Source organism: Petaurus breviceps, unplaced genomic scaffold (assembly GCF_028583685.1).
Source record: "Petaurus breviceps papuanus isolate PSGF00001 unplaced genomic scaffold, PetGlider_PUasm1.0 140, whole genome shotgun sequence".
NCBI classification, from domain to species: Eukaryota; Metazoa; Chordata; class Mammalia; order Diprotodontia; family Petauridae; genus Petaurus; species Petaurus breviceps.
This window is the reverse complement of record NW_027185698.1, coordinates 36,404,561-36,430,876: the sequence shown is the minus strand read 5'-3', so window position 1 is coordinate 36,430,876 and position 26,316 is coordinate 36,404,561. Positions and strand designations below refer to the sequence as shown.

The following is a 26,316-nucleotide window of genomic DNA, read 5'->3' as shown; positions in this document are numbered from 1 at the left end:
AGGAAGGGAGGGAGGGAGGGAGGGAGGGAGGGAGGGAGGGAGGAAGGAAGGAAGGAAGGAAGGAAGGAAAGAGAAGAAGATAGGAAGAGAAGGGAGAGAGAAAGAAAGGGAGGGAGGAAGGAAGGAGAGAGAGAGAAAGAAAGAAATGTTGCTAGAGGACTTAATAGAGACATGATAGTTGTCTTCAAATATTTGAAGGGCTGTCACAGGGGAAAAGGATTAAACTTATTCTTTTTGGCCTCAGAGTCCAGAACAAGGAACAAAGCGTAGAATTTACAAAGAGGCAAACAGTCTTGGAATGAATGAATGAATGCCTCCCTAATATTCTAGTGCTAGTTATGCACACGTGCCTCAGATCACCCTTGCTTTCTTGGCTGCCATTATCTCACTTTTTACTACTACTGAGATTGAAGTCCACTATGACTGTGATGGGAACAGTCCAGGATTCTGAGACCAAGAATTGTGGAAACAGCAGTTTCTCCCTTCTCCAGAACCACCACTGATTTATACAAAAACACTTTTCAGATACCACTTCTGCTTCTACTGCAGCCCAGTTGTCATAGAGGGGGAAAATCATTATGGAGAGGGAGCCCACCTTCCTCATTACCATCAGTCACAACTGCTGATCTAGTCAAGTAGACACAGGGGCCCTGGGGATAGCAGTACCTCCCAGACCACCAGTCTTACTTTTAGCGCAGTCCTCACAGCCATCATGTGGGAAGGAACCACCTTCTTTCCTCAAACTCTGATGGAGACAAGCCTGGACCCTGAACTCATGAATCCAGGGAGTAGAAATGCTTCTAGCCCAATGCCCTCAGCCAGCATACTGGGAGCCAGCATCTGTGGAGATGTAGCCTGGCCACTGCTCCTGTTGGGGCTTATGGTCATTGGCCACTGATAACCCAGCAATACAAGTTCTTGCTGGGAAAGTCCTTAACCTTGTCCAGTAGTGCAACATCAAAAACTTATAGGATTTTATCAGTGGGAATGATATTAAAGAAAGGGCACTAACATTTGCTTTGCTACTGCACCCTCAGGACAACAGGACTTTCCCATTAGATTTGTAGCTGAATACTTCTATTTGTGTTGTTTCCACCCCTTTAGAATGTGAGCTCCTGGAGAGCAGGGACTATTTTACTTTTGTATTTGAATCCCTAGTGCTTAGCACAGTCCATTAGTAAGCTTTCAATAAGTAATTCATTCATTCATTTGACCTATTAATAAGAATGTATTAAGCACTCCTTAGGTTCACAACTGTAAGTTGTGAAGTACTGTAAGTACTGGGATTACAAGGAGAAAAATGAAACTATTCCTGCCCTCAAGGAGCTTGTATTCTATCAGAGGATACAACATACTTACAATACGAATACTTACAAAATACATACAAGGTATTTTTTTGGGGGGAAAGGACTAGTAACTGGGAGTGGAGGCTCAAGAAAGGATTCATGCAGAACATATGTTTGAGATGAGCTTTGAAGAAAACCAGGAATTCTAAGGGGTAGAGGTGAAGAAGGGGTATAGGCATTTTGGCTCCCATTCCAGTACTTTCCTACTAAAGCAAAGTGTATATACTATACTTTTATCACAATTAAAGGGTAAATCTGGATGTTCTCTCAAACAAGGAAACTACAGTGAACATGCTATGACTCGTCCTGCCCCTTTTATGTTTTCAGAGGAACATTTTGTTAAAGTGAAATATTATAAGAAACTTACAGAAGAGATATCATCACTAGAGGTGAGACTAACGGTAAATTCATTAGTATCTGACAGTAACCTTAGGGGATGGTTTGTATCTTTAATGATGTTTCCCCAAAAGATTTAGAATATACTCCAAATAAGAATGGTGATTTCCTGGTCCACAACAGACAAATGATCAAAGGATACGAATAGATAAAAGAAGAAATATAAATTATCACTTGAAAAAATGTTCAGTTGTCACTAAAAACCAAAAATACAAAATTTAAAACAATTCTTAAGCAATAATTCACACTCATCAAATTAGCAAAAAAGAAAGAAGCAATAAAACTAAAAGTGGGGTCGTGGAAAAATAAGTACACTCACTCATTCCTGGTAGAATTGCACATGTGTAAATCTTTTTGGAAGAAATCTGGCAGTATGCAGTGAAAGTTACAAAAATAATCACGCTTTATGAGCAAACAGTTACAGTGCTGCAAAGAGCCTCTGAAAGTGTCATCAAAAGAGAACTCTCTACTCCACTCTGTCATAGCAGTATTATAGATAAAAACCATAAAAACTGGAACAATCTAAATTTTTAAAAAGAGAGAAATAGTTCAACAAAATGAAGCCTATTAAACACAATGGAATACTAAACAGCAATCAAGATGGCTGTTCGAAAAGTACAAAGACATCTATAAGGACTTTTAATGAAATCATTTGGAGAAAAAAAGCAAAACCAGAAGAATGGCACACACACTATAAATAAATGAACAAAGAATTCTGATGGAAACTTAGGGTAACTGAAAAACTACTATTATACATGATACTTTGATATTAATTAAAATATAAGTAGTTACTAAGCAGCTGGATAGTTCAATGGATAGAGGGCTGAGTCTGGAGTCAGGAAGACCTGAGATCAAATCCAGCCTCAGATACTTATTAGCTGTGTGACCCTGGGCAAGTCTCAGTTTCCTCATCTGTAAAATAAATTAGAAGGAAATGGCAAACCACTCCAGCATCTTTGCCAAGAAAACTCCATGGACAGTATTGGCATACTATGGTCCACAGGGTCATGGAGAGTCAGACATGACTGAATAACTTTACAAGTTACTAAACAATTTTCCTTGGTGATTTAATGTTCAATGTTCAATTTTTAATAAAATATTTAAATAGAAACAAATGTTTCAAACTGGATATGAGGGGGAAAAATATAATCCCAGAACAGATCTGACTTAGCTATTACTTGCTTTCTGTTGTTCAGTCGTTTCAGTAGTCTGACTCTTCATAACCCTATTTGGGGTTTTCTTGGCAAAGATATTGGAGTTATTTGCCATTTTCTTCTTCAGTTATTATTACTGGATTAATTAATATATATTATCTACTAGAGATCAATTACTGATTTACTGGAAACCCTTATTGAAACTATACTATCTCCCATAAGCAATAAGTTCTCTAAGTTTGTTACCGTCTCATTTTTTACTCCATTTTGCCTGTTAATAATGATATAAATATATAATGCCTTTTACAGTTTACATAATTCTTTCTTCATAACAACACTGCAAAGTAGGTGGTGCAAATATTATCTCCATTGTGAAGGTGAGGAAATGAGTGTCCAAAGAGATGAACTGGAGCCCAGATCTTCTGCCTTTAAGTTCAGAGCTTTGGGCAGGATTGAGAAGGAAAAATTAGTTCTAGGTTCCTGATATGGTGAACAAATCTGTTTTCATCCCAGCCATGTACTTAAGAATTGTATAGCAATGAGGATATACAAACTCAGTCTTTGCTACCCCTACACCCCCTTTTAAAATCTTAGGTCAGTTTCCATTATGGGTACCCTTTCATTTCCTTGATTATTCATTCATTATAATGGTCCTTTTTTGGACCCTCTCTAGCTTCATTTCATGTCTTCCTTCAGGTGTAGCAACCAGACTGAAGGAAATATTCCAGGTGCAGATGAACACAATTCTGTAAATGAGCAGGAAATTTTATGCTTAATTTCTAATATCTTTGCTGATACCCAAGATTTTGTCTTTGGATTCCTCACTTCATTCCTTAATCCCTTAGAATCTGATTTCTTTTTGACCCTAGCACTTGATCACAGCAGTTTTTTTCAAAGATTGCCAAAGATCGTTTAATTGCTAAATCTGGTGTCCTTTCCTCAAGATCTCATTGTCCTTGACCCCTATTTACAGATTTCAACATTGCTGACCATCCTCTCCTGAGATACTTTCTCCTCCTTTGCATTCAGTTACATTGCTTTCTCCTAGTTCTCCTATCTCTAAGAGTATCTTTTTGTTCTTCTTTACTGGTTCCTCATTCTCTTCTTGCTCCCTAAGTGTTCCCCAAATCTCTTGTCCTGGACCCTTTGCTATACTTTCTCTCTTGGTAATCTTTTCTGCTACTACTTTTCAATATTCACCTCCACACTAAGGATTCGCAAATTAGTATTTCCAACTCTAATCTTTTCCTTCTATTCCTTCATCTCCAAATGCTTTTTAGACATCTATACCTTTTGATGGCAGGAGAACATCCCACTCCCATGTCCAAAAAAGTGAACTCACTATCTTCCCCCTGAGCTCACTGTTCTACCCAGCTTCCTTTCTGTTGATATTACCACCCCATTCCCCACATGAGAAACTTAGTCATCTATGACCTCTCTTCCTCACCATGCACATATAATCACTGCCAAAGTCTGTGAATTTTACCTTCACAACATTTCTCAAATTTGTCCTCTTCCCTGCAGTCATATGGCACTGTCATGACCTCTCACTTGGATTACTCTAATAGTCCCTGGATTTTTGTATTGTCCCTTTGCCTGATCTGACATCCCTTTTCCAGCTTCTATATGCATCTGTGCATGCTGCACCTTGACCTTGTCATTCACTCCTTCTTCATCTCTACCTTTTGGAATCCTTCACTTTATTAAAGTCTCAAGTCAGGTACCACATGTTCTTTTCCCTTTCTCCTATCCTCCATTATAATCAATCTATGTGCAAATCATACCACCGTTCCTCCCACCCCTATGAGATGTAAGCTTCATGAGGGGAGAAATTATGCCACAGTACCTAGCATACAGAAGATGCTTAATAAATTCTTCAAGAATATCCTCCAGATTTTTAGCAAAACTGAGTTAAATTAAGAAGAGGCATACATTTCCCCAAATAACTGAATATACTTAATTCTCAAAATTTCATAAAGTCCTTTAAAAAAAATCTCCTGTAATATAGTTATAAAACAAATATATAACTAAAGTACACACATACCTAACCTTGAGTAAGAGATGGTTCCCTGACTCAAATATCTTCCCACTTCAGTCCATCTGCCAAACTGATCTTCCTAAAGCACAGGTCTGATCATGTTACCCTTCAATTCAATAAACTCCAGAGGCTCCCTCTCACCTCCACAATCAAATATAGAATCTCACATGGCTTTTAAAGCCTTTCATAATCTAGACCCTTCCTAACCTTTCCAGTCTTCTTACACTTTACTTCCCAACAAATACTCTGCAATCCAATGAAACTGATCTCCACACTGTTCATTGAACAAGATCTTCAACCTCTGGACTCCATGCACTTTCACTGGTTGTTTCCCATGTCAGGAATTCTCTTCTTCATCTCTGCCTCATGACTTCCTTCATGAATTCAAGTACTAGCTAAAATCCCACCTTTACAAAAAGCCTTTCCTGATCTCCCTTAATGCAGTGCCTTTCCTCTGCTGATTACTTCCAACTTATCTTGTATATATCTTGTCTGGACAGAGATGTTTGCAAGCTGTCTCCCCTATCAGACTATGAGATCTTTTAGAGCAAGGACAATCTTTTGCCTTTCTGTGTATCTCCACCACTTGGAACATAGTGCTTAATAAATGATTTTTTACTAACTGACTGAATCCTCCATTTTCTTCCATATACCACAAGCAGGGAAAGAGCTTGACATTTGAAGTGAAGTTTGCACCATCAAAAAAACCTCCCTTTATTAAGAACTTTAAAAAAATAAACATTTATCTTTTGGGCTCTCTAAAGCTGACCAGGTTTCTTTTGTGTAACACATAGAAAAAACATTGTCCTGGGAGTAAGGAAACCTGGGTTGTTCTCTTTGCTCTGTCACTAACTGGTTTATAAGACCTCAGGGTATTTCAACTTTCATGGGCACTGGCTTCCTCATTTGCAAAATGAAGGGGTTAGACTAGATTATCTTTTAAGGTTTCAATCAACTCTATGAGTCTATGATTCTAAGATGTAGTGTCAAAGGGATCCAGAACAATTGCTCGTGAGTCCTGTAAAAATATAAATAACTGGATGATCCCAAAATGTCTATTCAACATTTGATTGGTAGCTAAGGCCCTTTCTAGAATAATTAGGACTTCTGATAAACTTAACACACAGATACAATGACAAACTAGAAAGTATCAGGATATGGTAATACTATAAAGTGGGGTCTCATTTTTCTTTTCTTTTCACTGTGAAGCCAAATGAAATACTAAATCCATGAGGGAACACCTCATGGTTTTAGTTGAATAAGATGATAAAAAGAAAACTAATATCACCCTACGTCCTCCATATTACTTCAAATTTCAGTTTCCCCATGCAGTTAATGTCATGGCCATTTAGGTACTTTGCTTTAAAATATAACTTCAGGAATTCTAATGATCAGAGGATGAACTGAGAAGTTAAAACAAATTCAGTAAGAGAAAATTAAAATGCAGAAAGCAGGTAAATTATGCAGGACACAAGCTAAAGACGTGCTCTAAAACAGACATGGTATAGTGGAAAAAGCACTAGATTAGTAGTTAGGAAGGCCATCATTTTAACTTCAACTCTATTACTAACTAGCCAGAGTCAATGTCATACCTTTCCTCTGAGTCTCAGTTTTTTCATCTATTAAATAAAGGAGCTGAAGTAGATGGTCTCTCAAGTTCTTTTCAGCTCTAAAATGATATTTGATATTGTAGTACTGAGGATTAACAAGGACCAATTCTTGATCTATATACTGAACTAATTTTTAATGTTGACATTTGAATTGTTATGTAACATGAAATGCTTAAAAGTACAGTTTAACACAAAGGTATTGAAATTCTGATAGGATCGTTATCCTTATATGCTTAAATTAGGTAGATTTAGGTGAATGAGCAGTGAAACATAAAATGAAAATAATACAAATTGGCTCATACTCATTGTAACAGTAATGGCATTTAGAGATTCCCCTGTATTGGCTTGGTTTTTGGTTTGATTGTGATCCAGGTGTGGGGAACTTTTGACCTTTTTGTGTTCTATGATTGAACAAATGAATGTACTTTACTTATGCTTGGAAACTAATCTCCATTTTAGAACAGGGACTTTGTAATTGATTGAATGAATGTAAGGTCCTGGGGTGGGGTAGTACTTGGAGATTATTTAGTCACACTTAGTAAATGCTGTATTTTGAATGATGTCATATTTTGATCTTCTCTGTTCTTAATTTGTCACTGAATAAAATGGAGAGCACCTATGCTGGTATTTTGAACCTTGGGAAGTTGCCTTTCCATGGCATTACATTACACTCATATGCCATTCCAAGGTAATTAAAGAAACACTTAGAATTGATGATTTAAAAAACAGAATTTATAAGATCAGGTGGCAGTGAGTTAATGAACTAATTTAAGTGATTATATTTCAAATACAAAAGATGAAAATTTTATTAGCAGACCTTAAAGGATGTTGATCTAAATTTTAAAATCCTCAACTTTTATCTATGACAGTTCTAATCCATAAATCATTAAGTGTCTAGTATGGAAAAGCACATCATGACAATAATATAAAATGTAACTTTAAAAAAGAATTAGTTTGGTATTTTAAAAATAAGGTACAAACTATGACAAATTCCTTATGTTAAGAGTTGTCATTGGAGATTAATATTAATAGATTATATTGATAGTTAACATATTAAGAGAGAATATTCATAATGGTTATGAAATTTCAAATATTAAAGTATTATTTAATCTAGATGAATAACCTGGAATCTTTTGAAAACAAAAAATGTTTGCCTTTTTCTCTGCATACTAACTTTGTTAGTACTGTAAGTTCCTCTTTGGCCAAGCCACTATTGTTTAATGAGAAGTTATATAAGATTTCTTTGTTTGACATCTAACAATGGCTACATACTAAACATGCACCTATTCTCTTATTGCAGTTGTGAGTATACACTCAATCATTTCCAAAAAAACTGCCATTTTGGAGGGCATAGGAATCACCATGCTAATGGACGCTTTGAAAAGTAACATGACAATCTATCTTTTTGTAAAGCAGATTAAAGCCTATTTAACCTTTACTACTAAGAATCAATTAGATTTTAAATTATTTTTTGGTTATATATTAGTAGGAAATGAGAACTACCATTTATGAAATACAGTAAAATATATTAACAAGAATTTCTTAAAACTTATGCAAGTTTTCCCAAAATAATATGCAACAAAAATATTAGTAACACTTCCCATAAAACTTTGTATGGGTACATAAAAATACCACGACAAAAATTATTAATGGGTTCCATCAAAATAAATGGGTATGTGAAATATTACAGGGTGGCAGCAAGCCTGGACAGTCACTGACCAGTCTACCTGTGCCACAGGTGACTAGATAAAAGTTACATTGGAATTTTACACTATTATGAAGGGGTATGGCTATAAGGTAGTTATAGTATCACTGAAAAAAGGATGTTAGGGAACATCAACTAGAGTTTGACTATACTTTGGCTTTACTTAAAGAATATGTTCTTGAATATGTATGAGTTTTATTTCTATACAAATTTAATGTCTTAAATGTACACAGGGGAACTTGCTATTTAAAGAAGCCCAGCGATAAAGATTTCTTTAAAGCAAAGGTACTTTCTGTAACACTAATAACTATCCATAAATATATCTATTTTCTAAATTGCTTTTCATGTTATACTTTAAAACTTTCAGAGATCTATGATTTTTATCATAATTCCTTTCAAGTGATGCAGATTTATAGTTCTTCTACAATGTAGATGGTCTTCATAATACTATAGCTAAAAAAATTCAATACATAGTGTTAAACTCTGTTAAAAAAAACAAAACCTTTCTGAACTTAACTAGCTGATCTTTGGACTAAAGATGTACAATCCATCACCAGGTCCTTACTCAAAGTCTTTTATGCTTGGTAAAACCTGCTAGAGCTTATGTTATGCTGGGATAATAGTTGAAAACCCAGCATCATAAAATGAAGCAACAGAGTAGAACTTTAAATTAAGCATTCTTAAAGTGGTAAAAACTTTTGTTTTTACCTGCAACCTGCTTAAAATGCTGACATTTCCAAGAGGAGGAGAAATAAACACAAATGAAGTCTACTGATGACACAAACCATATTAAGCATCAGGTTAATTCTAAACCCATAAGGATAAAAGTTTTACTTAGGTGGAAAGATTAAATATTTTCAAATGATTTTGCTTTAATATTTCTAAGCTTGCTTTTCAGTAACCATTTCAATTGCTTGATATCACTGTTACTGAATTTGTCACTCTATGATCATCAATATGAAAATGCTAATTTGTATCCATGTATGCATGCGCAAGCACATGTGTGCTCGTGCATGCACACATACAAATACATACCTCTTCTAGCTCTCCTGAAGAAACAGGATTATCTTCATATGCAGGGAACTGACAACCTGCTTTACAACTGCAAAAGTTATTTATTTCTTCTTCACAAGGTGCCAATATTTTGCAATTCACTTCCGAGTTTTCTATATGTTCTGTTTCTAAAGATTCTTTCATGCTACACTCCAAACACTGATCTTGCTTTCCTATTGGCAAAATCCCAGATGATTCCTCCTGGGAATCCAGTGATGTCTGAGCACTTTTCTCCATTCCAGATTTTTTCAGTCTGGGAAGAAATTTTCCAGACTCAAGCTCTGACTTTCCATAATAATGCCCTTCTTTCTCTGCATCTTCTTCCAGGGGTTTGAGATCGGCTTGTGGATCTTCAAACACATCAACTTGAGAAGGGAGAGGATTTGCCTCATCTTTTTCAGATTCGAATTCTGACTCACTTCCTCCTCCTGGAGACAGTTCAGATGCAGAAATTGGGCGAAAGTGAGTCCTTGGAGAAATCCTTATAGCCCTATATTGTGTTCGGTCAACACCACATATCCTGGGATGAAAAACTTCACTGTCTGAATCAGAGCAGAGGATTGATTTAGGTTTAAAACTAGGGCTGAAAGATGCAATCCCTTCTGGTTCAAATGAACATTCTACATGAAGAACTTGTGAAAATGGATTGTTTAGGTCAAAGGAAGAGAATGAATATTCGAGCCCAGGATCTTCGACTTGAAAGTTACCACAAGCTCCTAGTAAGTCTTCATGGAAGATAAAAGAAAACCCTTTATTTAATCCACTTTCCCCACTCTTAGATTGATCATTCTGTTCAAATGATACAAACGGTCTCCATAACTGCCTGTGACCTGGTGCAAAGCTGTTTCCTGGGGTCATAAAGACATCTGTACCAGCTATTGTCACTACATCAGAAGCTGCACACTGTAGTAGGCTTCCTTTTGTGTGACTAGGTGGTACTACTGCCCACTCCCCATCACTATTAAATGTTTTGAGTTCTCCGTAAACTCCACCAAGAATAAACGCATTTTCTTTATCCTCGTTTACATCCCAAGGCTTGGAAGGTGTAGTATAATCACCACCGTCTACCTTCGATAGCTCACTTGGAACAAATGCTCTTTTCTCCAAGTTTTCTTTCTGCCCCTCCCATAGATGGTACTCTGATCTCTGCACTGCCTTATTAGGCTCATGGAGGGTTTCCATTTTAGCTTCAGTATCCAAACAGCAGCAGTAGTTATTTACATCTGTTGAAAACAACTCATCATCTATTCTTTCTATTTCTACCATTGCTACAGAATTTCTGTCTGTCATATTTGTCCAAATGTCTTTAATAACCCCTGAGCTGTAACCATCTCCTGGTGGACTGCTATCACTACAAACCTGTGTAGCTTCATAGTCTTTACTTTCTGTTTTTTGTTCTAGCTGAATACCACAGACAGATTCTAGTTTAGACTTTTTTTTGAAAACCAAATTAGGCATCTCTCCTAAAGTTCTATCATTTTGCTGGCAAGTTTCTTCTTGCAAAAAATCTAGAAGTTCTTCATCTACATAATTTGAGGAGACTCTAGGAACTACATAATTAATATCTTCTGCATTAAACTGCGTGGATTCTTCAAACTGAATATTTAAAGTCTCATTGTCTGAACGTGTTTCTTCTGAGTGTGACCATGGACTACAAGTTCTTGTTGAAAGATTGGAACAGTGTTCATTTTCATCAAAGGCACTATTTTTGGTCCATATTAGCAACCTAGACTGTGTTTTTCCAAGCATATTAGCACTACTACTAGAATCTGTATTTTCATTTCCCAAGTTGAGTGTTTCAAAAGAAAATGGTAAAACAGAATTACTGCATTGCACTTCAAACACTGAAAAACAAGAGTTTATACCAGACCCTTCATTAATATCTGAAAAGAGCTCTTGATTGCCAGCAAGCATGTGTGAACTAAGCATTGTGCTGTCTAAGATAGGTGAGAGTCTAATAGGAGAATCACCTCCAAAACTTTCCCCATCTGCATCACCAGAGCTTGAAGATGAACAGCACTCCAAAAATTGAGCTAAATTACTAAGGTCTTGCAAGATTAACCCCTCAGCACCAACAGAGCTGGTAGAATCTGTCCATATTGCACTTTCCCCTTGCAACTCCATTCCATCTAACACTATGCAACATTCTGCCTCAAAATCAGTTTTCTCTTTACTCTTCTGTCGAATCATATTCAAAATCCGACTTTCTCCTTGCATCGTATCTGAGGCACCAGGATCCAACATGGATTGATCAATATCCACTTCATAGAAGTGTGTTAGTTCTGACAGATGAACATCATCCAAATATTTATTGTCCTCTTGTTGAGAACATAATGAGGTCCCAGTGAGGTCAATATCCTCATTTATAACTGCAGGCATTTCTACAAAGTGGCCATCAATGAAAGTACCTGCTGCGAGGTATGTTTTATGAATATTATTGTTGCTAATACAAAGACCATGCACTGATTCTGACAATGCTTCTACTGCTTCTGATGTTAGATCACATGTATCTTGCCTGTTTCGGTATGTAGTCTCAAGTTTACTTTTTCTGCTCACAGGAACAAAATATTCTGCAATTGGTTCCGTATACCATAATGGCTCCTCTTTATATTCTTTTTCATTTCTGCTCTCTAAGTACAGATCTTTTCCTTCTGTGCTGCCAGGATCATTTCTTCCAATTTCTTTCAAATGTCTTTTGCCCCTTTTGCACAGCTGTTTGATGGACCCACTGCTACTGCTGCTGCTACTTCCAGCATGAAACTTTCTTTCAGCTCTTTCACTGGTCTTCACAGAAATCCTGCTTTGACCATTTCGCCCCTTTCTGTTTCGAATCTCTCGTGTTCTATGCCTCACTTTCACACATTTCATTGATGCTTTTAATTCTCCCTGATTACCACTTGAACTTGAGCCTGCTTCACTAGAACCTGAAGACCAGGATCGAGGGCGAATTTTTCCTTCAGGTTTGTGTCGGGTTTGCTTTTTATAGAAAGCAGGCTTCTCTTCAATTGTGCCATTATTAAACTTGTTCTCTTTCTCATTTTTACTTTTTTTCAGTTGGATTCGCTCATGTACAGTGCTGGACACTTCATTGCTTCTCTCTTTAATGACTTCACTTTCACTATTGCAATCCTTGGGAGAGGACGTGTCTGTGGTAGCTGGCGGAGCTGTGGATGATGAGGATGAGCTAGAGTAAGAGCAAACTTTAGATTTATTCCATACGGTCATGATTTCTTGCAGGCAAACTGGTTTCTCAGAAAGTGGTGGAAATGCTTCGTAGTACCTAAAAGTAAAGAAACTTTCAAAAATTAGCATTTAAAAAAGATACACATGATTAATTCTCCCTTATCTGGAATGACATCAGAAAACTGGTTATTCCAGTAAAAGGGATGACCTATACACCACTTACAAATAACCAATTTAATGAATTAGAATACAAAGGAATATAGCTAAAGCTAAATCAAGTAAGTCCTTCTGTTTGCAGTTTTTCCCTAGGTGAAGAGTACAAAGGAAAAGATAAGATACAGTCTCTATCCTCAAGGTGCTGCTTAAAATTAGACTGAAGTGATAAGACTAATATCCATGAAATAGTAGTGAATAATACAATACAGATTATCATCAAATATTCCAGAGGAGACAGAGATCACCGAAGGCTAGACAAAGCAGGGAAAGTCCTTGGGGAGGAGGTGGGACTTGAGCTAGGCCTTAACAAATAGACAGAATTTGGAGTAATAAAGGGGGAAGACAGGCCAGAAAAGAGAATACAAACAATGTTGTTGAGACAGCTATTTTGTAGTGGAAAGAACCCTGTACTAGATAGATTCAGTGGACCTGGCTTTGAATACCAGCTCTGCTACAAGGTCCATGTGAATTTAGTTATATCACAAACTCTTCTGGCCTCAAGTTTCCTCATCTGTAAAATGAGGAGGCTGAACCAAATAGCTTTCTAGCTCTAAATCTTGCGATCTTACAAAAAGCATGCCATTCATGAAGCTTTTAGGGAACCCATCTGGCTATAATACAATTCTTATGGGGAGGGTGGTAAAGTAGGAAACAAAATAGAATAGAATTCCCTTACTGAGAGACTTGAAAGCAAAGCAGAAAAATTTTCTTTTTTGATGGTAAGAAACTGGAAAGCAAGGAAGGTTTCTGATTAGGACAACAAAGTAAAAAAAAGCAATGTTTGAATAATATTCATCTGGCAGGAGTATAGAGGACAGATAGGAAGGGACAAATCCAGAGTGAGGGTGGCTACTTTACTAATTCAAGCATGAGGTGATTAGATATAAGGTAGTACACTAAAACATTATTGACAATTAAAAATAATTTTAACACAATGCTTTAAAGTTTACAAAACATTACTGTTATAACAACCTTGGCAGTTCTCCCATCTTGTAGATGGGGAAACTGAGGCTCAGAAGGGAAAATGACATACAACTATAAGATCCAAATCTGGGATTTGAACCCAAGTTTTTTTTTATTTCAAGTTTGGTGTTCTTTCCACTGTACTAATTCTAAATGTAATCTCTTTTTCACTTTTTCTGAAGGGACTGCATAAAGTGCCTTAGGGTCATCACTCAGCAACTATATTTCCCCACAGCACCTCTAACATTGTACACAGGAGATACCTGAACATTGGTTGAATGAGCAAATTAATTTTATTGTAGGGATGAAAGGTTGGACAATAGTATACTGTATTTTGAATAAAACAAAACAACTGCACATAATAACAAGTCACAAGTAATTTTTACAAAGGTTTTTGATTTTCATCAAGTGTAATCCTGAAAATAGTAATATTTGGTGAGGAGCAGCTGGTTATAAGGCTCAAAAGGAATTCGTCACTGATTCATTGTCAAGTTGGGAAAACACAGTCGATATTTTATAGAGTGTAGGTCTAGAATTGAAAAATGAACAGAATTGGGGCGGCTAGGTGGTGCAGTGAATAGAGCACTGGCCCTGGAGTCAGGAGGACCTGAGTTCAAATCCAGCCTCAGACACTTAACACAACTAGCCATGTGACCTTGGGCAAATCACTTAACTCCATTTGCCCTACCTTCCTCCCCTCCAAAAAAAAAATATGAACAGAATCATCAAAATTAGTGATTTTTCTCTTTTCACAATTAAAAACAGGAATTTTTGCAAGATCTTTAATGAGGATCTAAACTTTTCTGGCTCTTCAAACATATACTTTGTATGTAAGTTTTTCACTTTCACAGTAGGATGGAATCATCTGACCAACAAATACATCTGAGAGTAGGTTAATGTGAATGGACTCCTAAAGACTGTGGTTTTATTAGAAAACTCATTCAACACCATACTTACTTTAATCATATACTATAGAGCCGCTGAGTCTTATGACATAATCTAATGGATAGAACTATAGTGATGATCATGTAATTTGGTTTTATGTCAAATTCTACTAAAGACTTACCATATCACCTTGGGCAATTTGGTCTAACCCTCAAATAGCCTACTTGAAAATATGGAATAATATTTTCCTTTTATCTAGCTTTAGTCTTTATTCAGCATAAAGTAACTTTCTGAATTATTTTAATTCTTTTGGATAAAAAGGAAATTCAGTGCTAAATATATATATAAAATATTTTGTTCTACTTTTTAAAAAATATAAAAGCCTGTTTCCACACAATTAAAAATAACTTACTATAACAACAGGTTGAAAAGTGGAGGCTTCCTATCAGAAACCTGGCCTTAATATTTAACACATAACAGAAAATATGATAAGAAATGTGTATGTAAATGTAAACAGGACCTCCAGGGAACGTGAAAACTAAAAACAAAACTTTTTCTTCTCTACTAATTTTGTTTTAACCAACTTAAATTCATATTTTAAAAACAAAATAAAATTCCACATACATTTCCACTTGATCCTTTGCTGTGGGAGATATTTCTGCCTCTGGAGAAGGAGATCCCTCTAATTTCTTATTAATCTTCTCTTCTGTTACAAAACAAAAATTCAGAAATGTTTTTATTTTGATTTTTAAATATTCATTTGCTTATATTTCAAAACCTCAATTAGAAGTTATATAAATTATTATTTATCTAGAACATGGCTATAATATTTTCTCTATTTAAAAAGCAACAATAACTAAAAAAAACACTTGTCATGTTTGTCAAGGGCAATCTTCTTGTGCCAAAGTTGTCACTAATTAAAGGCTAGAGATTTTCAGTGTCTATTATTAATTATGTATAGACTTGTATATTTAGATAATATAAAGTCCTTTGAGTTTTCCTGATATAAATTGATTTAGAGACTTAAGACATAAACATCTGTTTCAAATCCTAGAAATATTATTTCACCATTTTGAAATCCTGAAGATGCATGGACTTTACACTGCCAGATATTGGCTAAAATTAATTAATTAAAATGTTTATGGAAGTGTCTTAAAATGACAGGTTAACAGTTACTTACTCTCTAGAACAATACAGACATTTTATTAAATGGGACTTCTCAGCATGACTTCAGTTGTGTCCTCTAATAAAATGCCAAATATTACTGCTGTTTTAGGCATAAGGCAAGAACACACTCAGGCAGGCAGCAAGTCTGGGAAGTCAGCAACAATAAGAAGAGCGATAGGACCAAGGCTCTTTAGCTTTGTGAGGAACCTGTTTCTCCTAATACTTGCAAGAGGAGTCATGATCAGGTGTCATACGGGGAGTATACAAAAGCATGCACACACATATGTGTATATGTGTCCCCTGCACTGGGGGGACACAAGATATATACACATATATCTCCCATTTCCTGATAATTTCGTTTGTCAGATTCCAAATTACTTCCAAAATGGAAACAATCAAGTTAGCTTCAAAACTCAATTAGCAGTGAATTTATCTTGGTTAAGGAAAGGAGGGTACTTGAAACCTCTCATAGCTCCAGGTCATCATGCAAACAAAATTAAATGGCTGCCAACAACGAGAACAATCTGGGTTCTGGGGCTTTCCTATATCAGCATGAAGAATATAAAGGATCTAATTTCATTATCACTATTGTTGAAAACATAGACAGCATGGTGCTGCATTGTTGATCCACCGACAGCTACCTATCAAAAAGAACTTGTCTATGCTTGCTTTGATCAGTAATAACAAGGTAAAAACAAATTTAAGTTCTTGGATCTATGATACTACTGTATGTTAGAACTATTCAATGCAAATATAAAATCCCTCACCTTGCTTATTCTGAAGGTCTTTCAGTCTGGAGCAGAGCTCCTCCACTAAAGTTTCAATCCCAGAGCTCTGTATAAGAACAGAAATATACAAGTGAGACCAATAATAGACCAATTGTAAAGTTTGGAAAACTATAGTCTTTGTTTTGATACTGATACACAATATTTTTTTTTGGCCTTTTGGAGGGCAACTGGGGTTAAATAACTTGCCCAAGGTTACACGGCTAGTTTTGTGTGTGTGTGTGTGTGTGTGTGTGTGTGTGTGTGTGTGTGTGTTAAGTGTCTGAGGCTGGAACCAAACTCAGGTCCTCCTGACTCCGGGGCCAGCGCTTTACTCACTGCACCACCTAGCCGCCTTGATACACAATTCTTACAAGTTTTACAAACAAACAAATATACAATTAGCAATATATTATCCTCCTACCATGTCTGGACCATTTAAATTTGTTTGTCCTCTTGTTGGTGACACTTGTCAACCCAAGAAGCAGGACATTCCCCTTGCTGGGGACCCCTTTCCGAGAGCAGTGAGGGGGAAGGTGATCTGGTCAGATGCGGAGCATCTGGAGGTCTGAGGAGAAGGTTGGCAAGGATATAAAACATTCATAAAAGGCAGCATCCTGAAGGGTCTGGTGAAAATTGCTTGCTAAAAAAAAACCAAATGATAAACTGGGAAAGCATAAGACTTTGAACCTGGTATTCAGAGAATATTTCATCATGTCAGATGATACATTCAAATGAAATAGAATGAACTAGAAAAGTGTGGCCTCAACATAGCAACCTTTGTTCAAAGTAAAGGACAATACCACAATAAAACAGAGAAAACACAATGTTTTCATGATAGATTTTATATGTTCTCTTCATTATAACCTTATTCCATAATGCTAAATAGGAGTAGAAAGAGTATAACAATTGGGTTGAGAAGACTATGTTCAAATGCCGTCTCCTTTTCTAACAACATGACCTCAGGAACTCTCTGAGCCTCAGTTTTCTAATCTCTAAAATGAGGATGATAATATTGGCACTACCTACCTCACAAATTTATGAGAACCATATGAAAAAAAAAATCTCCCAGAGGCAGCCTGCTAATGGAAAGTACAAGTGAATCAAGAGGACTTTGTTTCAAATCCCCCTGTGACCCAAGCAATGTGACCACGGAGAAAATCACTTACTCCCTAAGACCCAATTTCATTGTCTCTAAATTAGGAAAACTTCATCTACCTAAAGATTAAATAACATAATGTATATAAAGTATTCTGAAAAACTTAAAGCAATGTATAAATGTCAGTTTTTATTATTAAATTAATTTTATTATTAAAGAAAATGATCTCATTTACTGGGCAAAGTAAGGCATTAAATAAAGTATGGATAAAATTACACATTCATTAAAAAGTATACGTTGTACCTATCCATTTGTCATGTAATAAGCATGATACAAAATTTTTTTTAAAAGACCCAGTCCCTGACCTCTAGAGGCATATAATTAACATTCAGTAAAAAAAAACCCAAAACCAAAACAAACAAACAGGAAATACAGACAGCAGAACAGAAACTTTAAACAAATATCTGAATGGACAGTAAACTTTTTATATACATTCAATTAAAATATATCATTGTAAACCTATTATTGAATTAACTGTATTTTAGGGGTGAAAGAATTAGGAATAACAGGGAAGGCTGAGGGTAGAATCCAGACTAGAAAAAGCAATGAGCAATCAATAGCTAAAATCTTGATGATATGGAGAAGGAAAGACAATTTTTAAAAAATCAAAAAGCTTGATAACTGTTCATCAAAGAATGTTTAATAGATGACTGCATTTCTTATAAAACAGAGAGAAACAAAATCCAGAAAATCTATAAACATAGGTAAATTTCTAAGAAACTTGAGTCATCAGGCTTACATCTAAAGGATAAGACTTATTTAAACTAAAGGTTTACACAGGTCTTCCTAGTTTTAAAACAATTAGAACAAGCATACATGACAAAGCACTTCTCTAATTCAACACCATCACTGGAACCTTGAGGGGCTAAAAATAAAACTTTACACCATTTGCTTAACTTAAAATGACTTAGCACTGGTATTAAAAATAACCTAAATAAGCAATCATACAGTTACACAGATTAAGAAGCAAGAAATGCATTACGATAAAAAGACGAACATTAAAAATCAAGTTACGTTTCATGTGTGAGATGTAATAGATTTTATAAAGAAAAACAGACAGAGGGAGAAAGGGAAAAGATCCCCAAATCTTTCTCTCACTTTTACTCTGCTGTCCACTACAGACCATGAAAAACCTAAAAGAAGAACCTGTGGCTGATATTAGCACCAAATGTTGCCATCACTCCAACTTAATAATTCCATACGAAAAAATTGGCTTACCATACTTTTCAAGGAGTGACAAGTTTTGGAATTACACTCCATTTCCTCCTGATCCTGAAACTAATACTTGTGTCAGCTGACATGCTGCATTCTGTTCTGTACAGCAAGCCTGGGCTAAAAAACAGTCTCCGGGCAGAATGCCAGCCTCTAGAGATCGCTTATTCCTCTGCTTTGGCATTCTCAAATGCCTGCAGCTCAGTGTCACATCATCTCAGAGAGGCTAAATGTATTCAAATGATTTTTATTACAATTGATTGAATGTTGATATAATTGTTGATGATTCATCACAGGCTTTTGCTTCATAACAAACAGTAATATAACTTCTATCAGTCAAGATTGTGTGGTTTTAAGACTTTGATTTGCTTTAATACATTGACTTTAAGCATGATTTTATGCTAATAGCATAAGTTAAAAACAAGCTTTATATGTATATTCTTGGTTTCTTTCCTTGACTGTTTCTGCATTTTAAAGAATTTATCTTTATCTTTAAAATACCATGTTACTATACAGACATAGCTAGAAACATGGACAAGTAACTAGAAGAGGAGGCAGAGTATGAATTCAATGCTCCCTAACGGAAATGTTAATATAATGGGGAAGGGGAAGGGAGGTGGTAGCAATTGCTGTCAACATGCTGAATGTATCAAGCTAGGATTCTAGAGTAAACATATTATTTAAACTGAATGGTTGGTGATCCATAACAATGCAAAAATTATCAGAGGGAATGAATAATAATAAATGTCAACTAGGTACCAAGTTAATAAAGCAAATATTCATATTTTATTTAATCTTGTTTATCTAGGAGATAAACCACTAGAGAGCATAGCTTTAAAAAATATTATAATGTAACTAATGTTTATCAGATGACCACCCCATGCATGGTATTGCAAAGTAAGTGTTTTATGACTGATGAAGACACTCCCTTCTTACCCTGGGCCCCTGGGCTTTTGATTGGGGAACCCTCATCACAACTAGCCCAATACATAGCCCATCAATTAGCTATATAGCTGCTCCTACTCTGCAGCCAGATTAATACCATGAGGATCCCCTCCCCCCGCCCCCAACCATACTCACCTCTCTGTCACTGTAACACCACTCTGTTATAGTCTTATCATCTCCTATTAGAATATCTATTAGAATATTAGAATGTCTTGCTTTTTTATTTGAGTCCCCAGTACTTAGTACAGTGCCTGGCACAGAGCTTCTTTGCATCCATTTATTTCAATTATTTTCAGTATTCAATTAAAAATTATGAAAAAACCCCTAAATTCTGGTGCTGCTCATATTTTGATGTTAAATGCATTTTATTGCTCTCTAATTGCCTAAAAATAAGCAATCCACATATTGCATGTACGATGACATTTACACAGACTATTAAATTAACACAAAATTTTGGATATATGGAAATTTATTCATATGCTGAGGGACAAAACTAGTACTTTTCTGAAAATGTACCTATTCTCTTTCACTTTCTTCTTTCAAGCCTCCCTCAAACTTCTAAATTCTCCACATTTTTTCCCCTGCAACTCTCTTATTTCTTGAAATTCCTTGTAAACTACAAATACGAGATATTATCTGATACATCACTATTTTTTTTTTGTTGAGTGCTCTGTAGTCTTTTTTTAAAAATTTATTTACTATTAGTTTATAACAATTCCACAAGTTTTTGAGTTCCAAATTTTCTCCCCGCCACCCCCATGGCAGCATGCAATCAGATATAGGTTCTACATATACCTTCGGATTAAACATTAGTCAAGTTGTAAAGAAGAATTATAACCAATGGAATGAAAAACAAGGAAGAAGAAACAAAACAAAATGAAAAAGAGAGATAGCAAGTAGTTTGCTTCAATCTGCATTCAGACTCCATAATTCTTTCTCTGGATGTGGATAACCTTTTCCATCATGAGTCCTTTGGAGCTGTCTTACAGCCTTGCATTGGTAAGGTGAGCCTAGTCTCTGAAAGTCAGTCATCATAGATACAATGTGTCTGTAATTGTGTACAATGTTCTCCTGGTTCTGCTCCTCTCACTCAGCATTAGTTTATATAACTCTCTTCAGGTTATTATGAATTCCATCTGCTCCTCATTTCTTATAGCACAACAGTATTCTATTACAGTCATATAGCACAACTTGTTCAGCCGTTACCCAAATGATGGGCATTCCCTTGATTTCCAGTTCTTTGCCACCGAAAAGAAAGCTGCTATAAATATTTTTGTACATACGGGTTCTTTTTCCACTTGTGTGATCTCTTTGGGATACAGGCCTAGAAGTGGTTTGTTGGGTCAAAGGGTATGTACATTCTTATAGTCCTTTGGACATAGTTGCAAATTGCTCTCCAGAATGGCTGGATTAGTTCACAACTCTACCAACAATGCATTAGTGCTTCAATTTTCCTACATCTTCTCCAGCATTTTACATTCTCCTGTTTTATCATGTTAACCAATCTGATGGGGAGATGTGGTACCTAAGAATTGTTCTGATGTGCATTTCTCTAATCAATAGTGATTTAGAGCATTTTTCATATGAATACAGATATCTTTAATTTCTTTCTCCGAAAACTGCCTGTTCATATCTTTTGACCATTTGTCAACTGGGGAATGACTTGTATTCTTATAAATTTGACTCAGTTCTCTGTATATTTTAGAAATGAGGCCGTTATCAAGAGACACTGGTTGTAAAATTTCTTTCCCAATTTTCTGCTTCCCTCCTAATCTTGATTACATTGGCTTTGTTTGTATGTACATATTACTATATTTTTTAAGCAATCAGGGTTAAGTAACTTGCTCAAGATTACACAGCCAGTTATTTCTGAGTGTGGTGCTAAGTATCGAGCCCAGATTTGATCCCCAGGTCATCCCGACACTGGGGCCTGTACTCTTACTCACTGAGCCACCTGGCCGCCCCTAAGCAATTGGAGTTAAGTAACTTGCTCAAGGTTACACAGCCAGGTGTTTCTGGGTGGATGCTAAGTGTCTGAGCCCGGATTCGATCCCCAGATCGTCCTGACACTGGAACCAGTGCTCTTACTCACTGTGCTACCTGGCCACCCCCATATTACTATTTTTTTTAACTGCTCTTAACGTCTACAGGAGTTTAGATGATCACAGGGTTTGGTGGGGAAAGAGGAATCCCACCTTATCTAGTTAGTTTTTCCTAGTTTTACACCCCTGGAATTTTGGCAAAAGCCCAAGGACATGAGTGCAGGGAAGAACTATGGATAATTTTCCCTTCCTGTTTTCTTCTCTTCAGAAGCACAAAAAATGAAAGGAAAAAGCATAAACTGTGGAGAGACAGAAAGATGAAGTCTCCTGCAAAGTCTTTTTAACATAGTGCATAAGAAGACTAAGGTGCTTCAGCCCCTGGGTACAAGTGCCCAAGTGAGAAATGGCTGCACTTAAGGAGAAGATGAACTCTCTTCATTTGAATGTGGATATCTACCGGACAATTGGAGGGAGAAAAGGGATTATCTGGAGTTCTTATTCTAATGTCCAGGAACTTGTGTTTTAAAGCAAAAGAAACCAGAATAGGAGACAAGGCCTTCAAGAAAAATACAGAGAAAGGACTGAGGAGGCTAACAATTTGGAATTAGAACACAAATCTTTAGGTTTATACAGGTTAGTGCTACCAAGGTCAAAGGAAGAAAAGGCAAATAAATCTAGGCTCTAGTAAAGTAATTAAGCACTCTATTTGTTATAAACTTTTTTTTTTACTCCTGATCATGCATAGGGAATATACTGTGATGCAGATTATAACTCTGTGAAATATTGTGAATTTAAATTTAGAACAAGTAAGCAATGAATCCTCAGTGCAGATCAAATCATAGTTTTCTTTAAAGTCAAAACCAACTTCCTCCCTGCCAGGCACTAACATTGTCTTACTACCATTAAGAGCAATGAAAAAGTACTTATCTTGTATGTGTAGGAGGAAAAAAAAGGGCAGAAATTCTAGTATATTGTTGCATTTTACTCTCAGATTCTACATGAAAGCAAAGAATGTTGTCTTATTCATCACAGTCAAAATTGCTTGAATTAAAAGACATCTTAAAATTATCTAAGTATTCCTTCTTTAGAGAGGAAAACTAAGGCCCTAAAAGTTAAAATCATTTGCTCACACACACACAGCCCATTAGTGACATATTTGAGATTCAAACCCAGTTCTTTTGTCTGCAAGTTCAGTTATCCTTTATTTTTTCCAAAGAAAATTATAAATACAGCCATCAAGTTACAAAAATTTCAAGATACAAGGAAGAAAAGACCAGGGAAGAGGAATGATTATATAAGAAACTATGAATTGCTGTCACATAGAGTTTTGTTTTTTTTTTTTTAAAGAAAAATATATAAATAATCCCTGCTTTCACAAAATTCATCCTAATGCAGGAGACAACATGTAAATAAAAGATGATATAGAATTGAGGGAAATTAGTCTGAGAGGGAGAGGCATCACCTTGGGAACAAGGAAAGGTCTCCTGCAGAAGGCAAGATTTGACCTGAATCCTGAAGGAAGCCAGAGGAGCTACGAGGGATAGAGGAGAGGTGCAGAACATTCCAGGCAGGGGGCACAGCCAGGGCAAAGGCATAAAGGCAAGAGATGGAGTGTCATGTTCAAGGAACTGCGTAGGGCAGTGTAGCCTGCTGGGTGAATGCTGTGAGAGGAAAGAAGGCTGGACAAGTAGGAAGAAATCAGGCTGTGAGGAGGGTCTTTAAATGCCAGCGACAGTTTATATTTGGTCCTATAGGAAATGGGGAACCATTAGAATTGAATGAAGAGGGAAAGGCTATGCTATGGGCAGACCTGCATTTGGGAAAATAATTTTGGCAGCTAAGTGGAGATTGGATTGGAGCAGTGAAAGACAGGGGGCCAGGAGGCCTAGGCTATCAAAATTGTCTGCACAGGAGGGGACAGCGGCCTTGTACCAGGCTGGTGGCTGTGTTAAAGAGAAGGGGATATATATATATATATAGGAAGTGCTGTGAAGATAACAACTACAAGACTTAGCAAAAAGACTGAACATATGGGGTAAGTGAGAATGAGGAGTTGAGGATGACATGGAGGCTGACCACCTGGGTGACTGGGAGGATGATGGTACCCTTGACAGTGACAGAGAAATTCTGATGGAGGGATTCAAAGGAAGATAATGAGGTTCTGTTTTGGACATGCTGAATTTGAGATGCTTATGGGACATCTAGTTCAAGATGTCTAAATGGTAATTGGTGATCCAGGACTGGAGTTCAGAAAAGAGAAGGTACCCAGTAAAGGGTTGGGTATATAGATCTGAGAACTATATGCACAGAGACAATCACTGAACTCAGGAGAGCTGAGGAGATCATCGTTTAAGAGAACACAGAGTGAAAAGAGAAAATACCATGACATAGTCTGGGGCGGGGGGGCCCCACTGGCTGTTAATGGGAGAGAGACACAGATGAAGAATCAGTAAAGAAGAATAAGGAGCAGTAAGACAAGGATAACCAGGAGAAAGCCAGAGGGAAAAGGATCCAGAAGAAGGTGATCAATTGTCAAATGTGACAGAGAGGTCAAGGAGGATGAGGACTGAAAACAAGCCAAGAGAGTGAGCAATTAAGAGATCACTGGTAACCGTGGAGAGGTGTCAGCTGAATAATGAAGCTCCTTTCCCTCTGTGTCCCTTTTAAAGTGCTTTACTGATGCTCTTTGACTGGTATGTGCAAACTCCCTCTTATAGTGTAGATCTGATGTAGTATCTTTCTTTTAGTCAGTCACTGGAGCACTAAGACACTATGTGATTTGCTCAGTCACACAGCTAGTATGTGTCAAAAGCAGAAATCAGATTGAGGTGATCCTTACTCCAAGGGTGGCCCTGTACCCACTTTCCTACATAGTACACACTCAATACACTCTACATAGTATTTGCTCACAGCACACACATCAATAAAAAAATGTTTGTATTTATGCATTACAATACACCCACAAAAACTAAACAAAGCCCTTGCTTCTCCCTTTAACTGCTTTCTGACCTTAGTTCACTTAGTGAATGCATTCATATAACAGCCTGTAATTCCCAGCACAGCCAAGTCTCCTGCCTTGCCTTCCAACAGCCTCTTGGTTGGTTTTTTGTTCCTACTCTTTCATCTCTAGTCTGTCTTCTACACAGCTACAACATTAATTCTTCTAACACACGGGACTCACCATGTCACTGCCCTGCTTAAGAAATTCCAGCGGCACCCCATTTCCTCGAACAGAAAACACAAACCATACCTTTTGGCATTTTAAACCCTACATGATCTTGTCCTAGTCTCTACCTATCCAGTCTGACTGCACATCAGTCTCTTCATATATCTGACATTTCTGACTTCTTTATGTCTGCACACACCGCCAGATCCCCCCTGTTGGAACACTATGTATGGCCTTTGTCTTTTGGAACCCTTGGAAACCTTTATGAGGACTATTAAGTATTCACTTCCTCTAGGAGTTCTTTCCTAATTAGCCCTGTTACCAGGACTGCCAGAGTATTTATTCTTGGTAGTCTGAGTATATTACCAATGATCTTATCCAATGTTACCAATTATTACCTTAGCAAAATGTAAGCTCCCTGGGGGCTGGGATTGTCTCACTTTTGTATCTGAATCTTTAGCACCTGGCACATAGTAGCTACTTAATAAGTTCTTGCTAAGGAGCACTTACTGTCATAGAGCAACTCCCTTTCTTCTCTGTAGCCACCTCATCCATCAACATTCCTCAAGCTACATTCCTCCCTATTATTCCCATCACGCATCACAAATACTAGCCAAATGAACACATGGCTTTCTAGGGATACTACGTAGATACCATCTCAATTGTTAGAGATTCTAAGTCTGAGGCTCTTCCCATGAAGTCAGAATTTTAACCTCAATCCAAATATATGGGTCCAGAGATAACAGAACTTAAGGACTAAAAGGGACCTTACCTATCATTAGATCTATTCTCCCATTTTGCAGGGTAAAGCCTCCAACACCCTCTAAGTTCCATAAAAATAACTGTAGTTTACAACCTATAGTCCTTTAAGGGTTTCCTCTCAAAAAATTCTATGAAACTTAGGCTCATTTCTAGATATGTAAAATGAGTTACAGATAAGTTAAGTGAACCAAGCAGAACTAGATTAGAATGGAGACAATACTTGCTGTTGGATGAAGAGAAAAACTTGAAGGATAGTTTCTATAACTGTACAAATAATGTACAAAATAATTTTCAATTGAGAAATACACAAGATTTAAATAAAAAATTTTTAAAGAAGAGGAATCTGAACAATGTAAATTACAAACTGGAAGGATGTGAGGATGTACGCAATTCTGCTTTATAAGAAGATACACTGACATTTGTTGATATCCTATATCCCATCCTCTGTTTACATATATCCTCCAGGATGAGAATGTGGAACAGAAAAATAAGATATCTTCAGCTCTATATATTTTTAATGGGTAGGAGAAGACAGATTTAGATTAGTCAG

The 26,316-nt window shown here is 36.6% G+C and overlaps 1 protein-coding gene across 10 annotated transcripts in view; it reads right to left on the bottom strand.

Moving 5' to 3' along the window:
• The window catches only part of KIAA0232 (KIAA0232 ortholog), a 121,298-nt gene that overhangs the window by 13,919 nt on the left and 81,063 nt on the right, over positions 1-26,316 (bottom strand). For 9 of the 10 annotated variants that reach the window (XM_069070253.1, XM_069070249.1, XM_069070245.1 and 6 more), the window contains 3 exons: positions 16,484-16,550; positions 15,174-15,255; positions 9,285-12,582 (listed from right to left, as the gene is read on the bottom strand). In XM_069070253.1, coding sequence (XP_068926354.1) covers positions 9,285-12,582; positions 15,174-15,255; positions 16,484-16,550 — 3,447 coding nt within the window. Of the gene's footprint in view, positions 1-9,284; positions 12,583-15,173; positions 15,256-16,483; positions 16,551-18,857; positions 18,987-26,316 lie in introns of those variants that run through there. The other variant, XM_069070278.1, reaches the window with a different exon arrangement.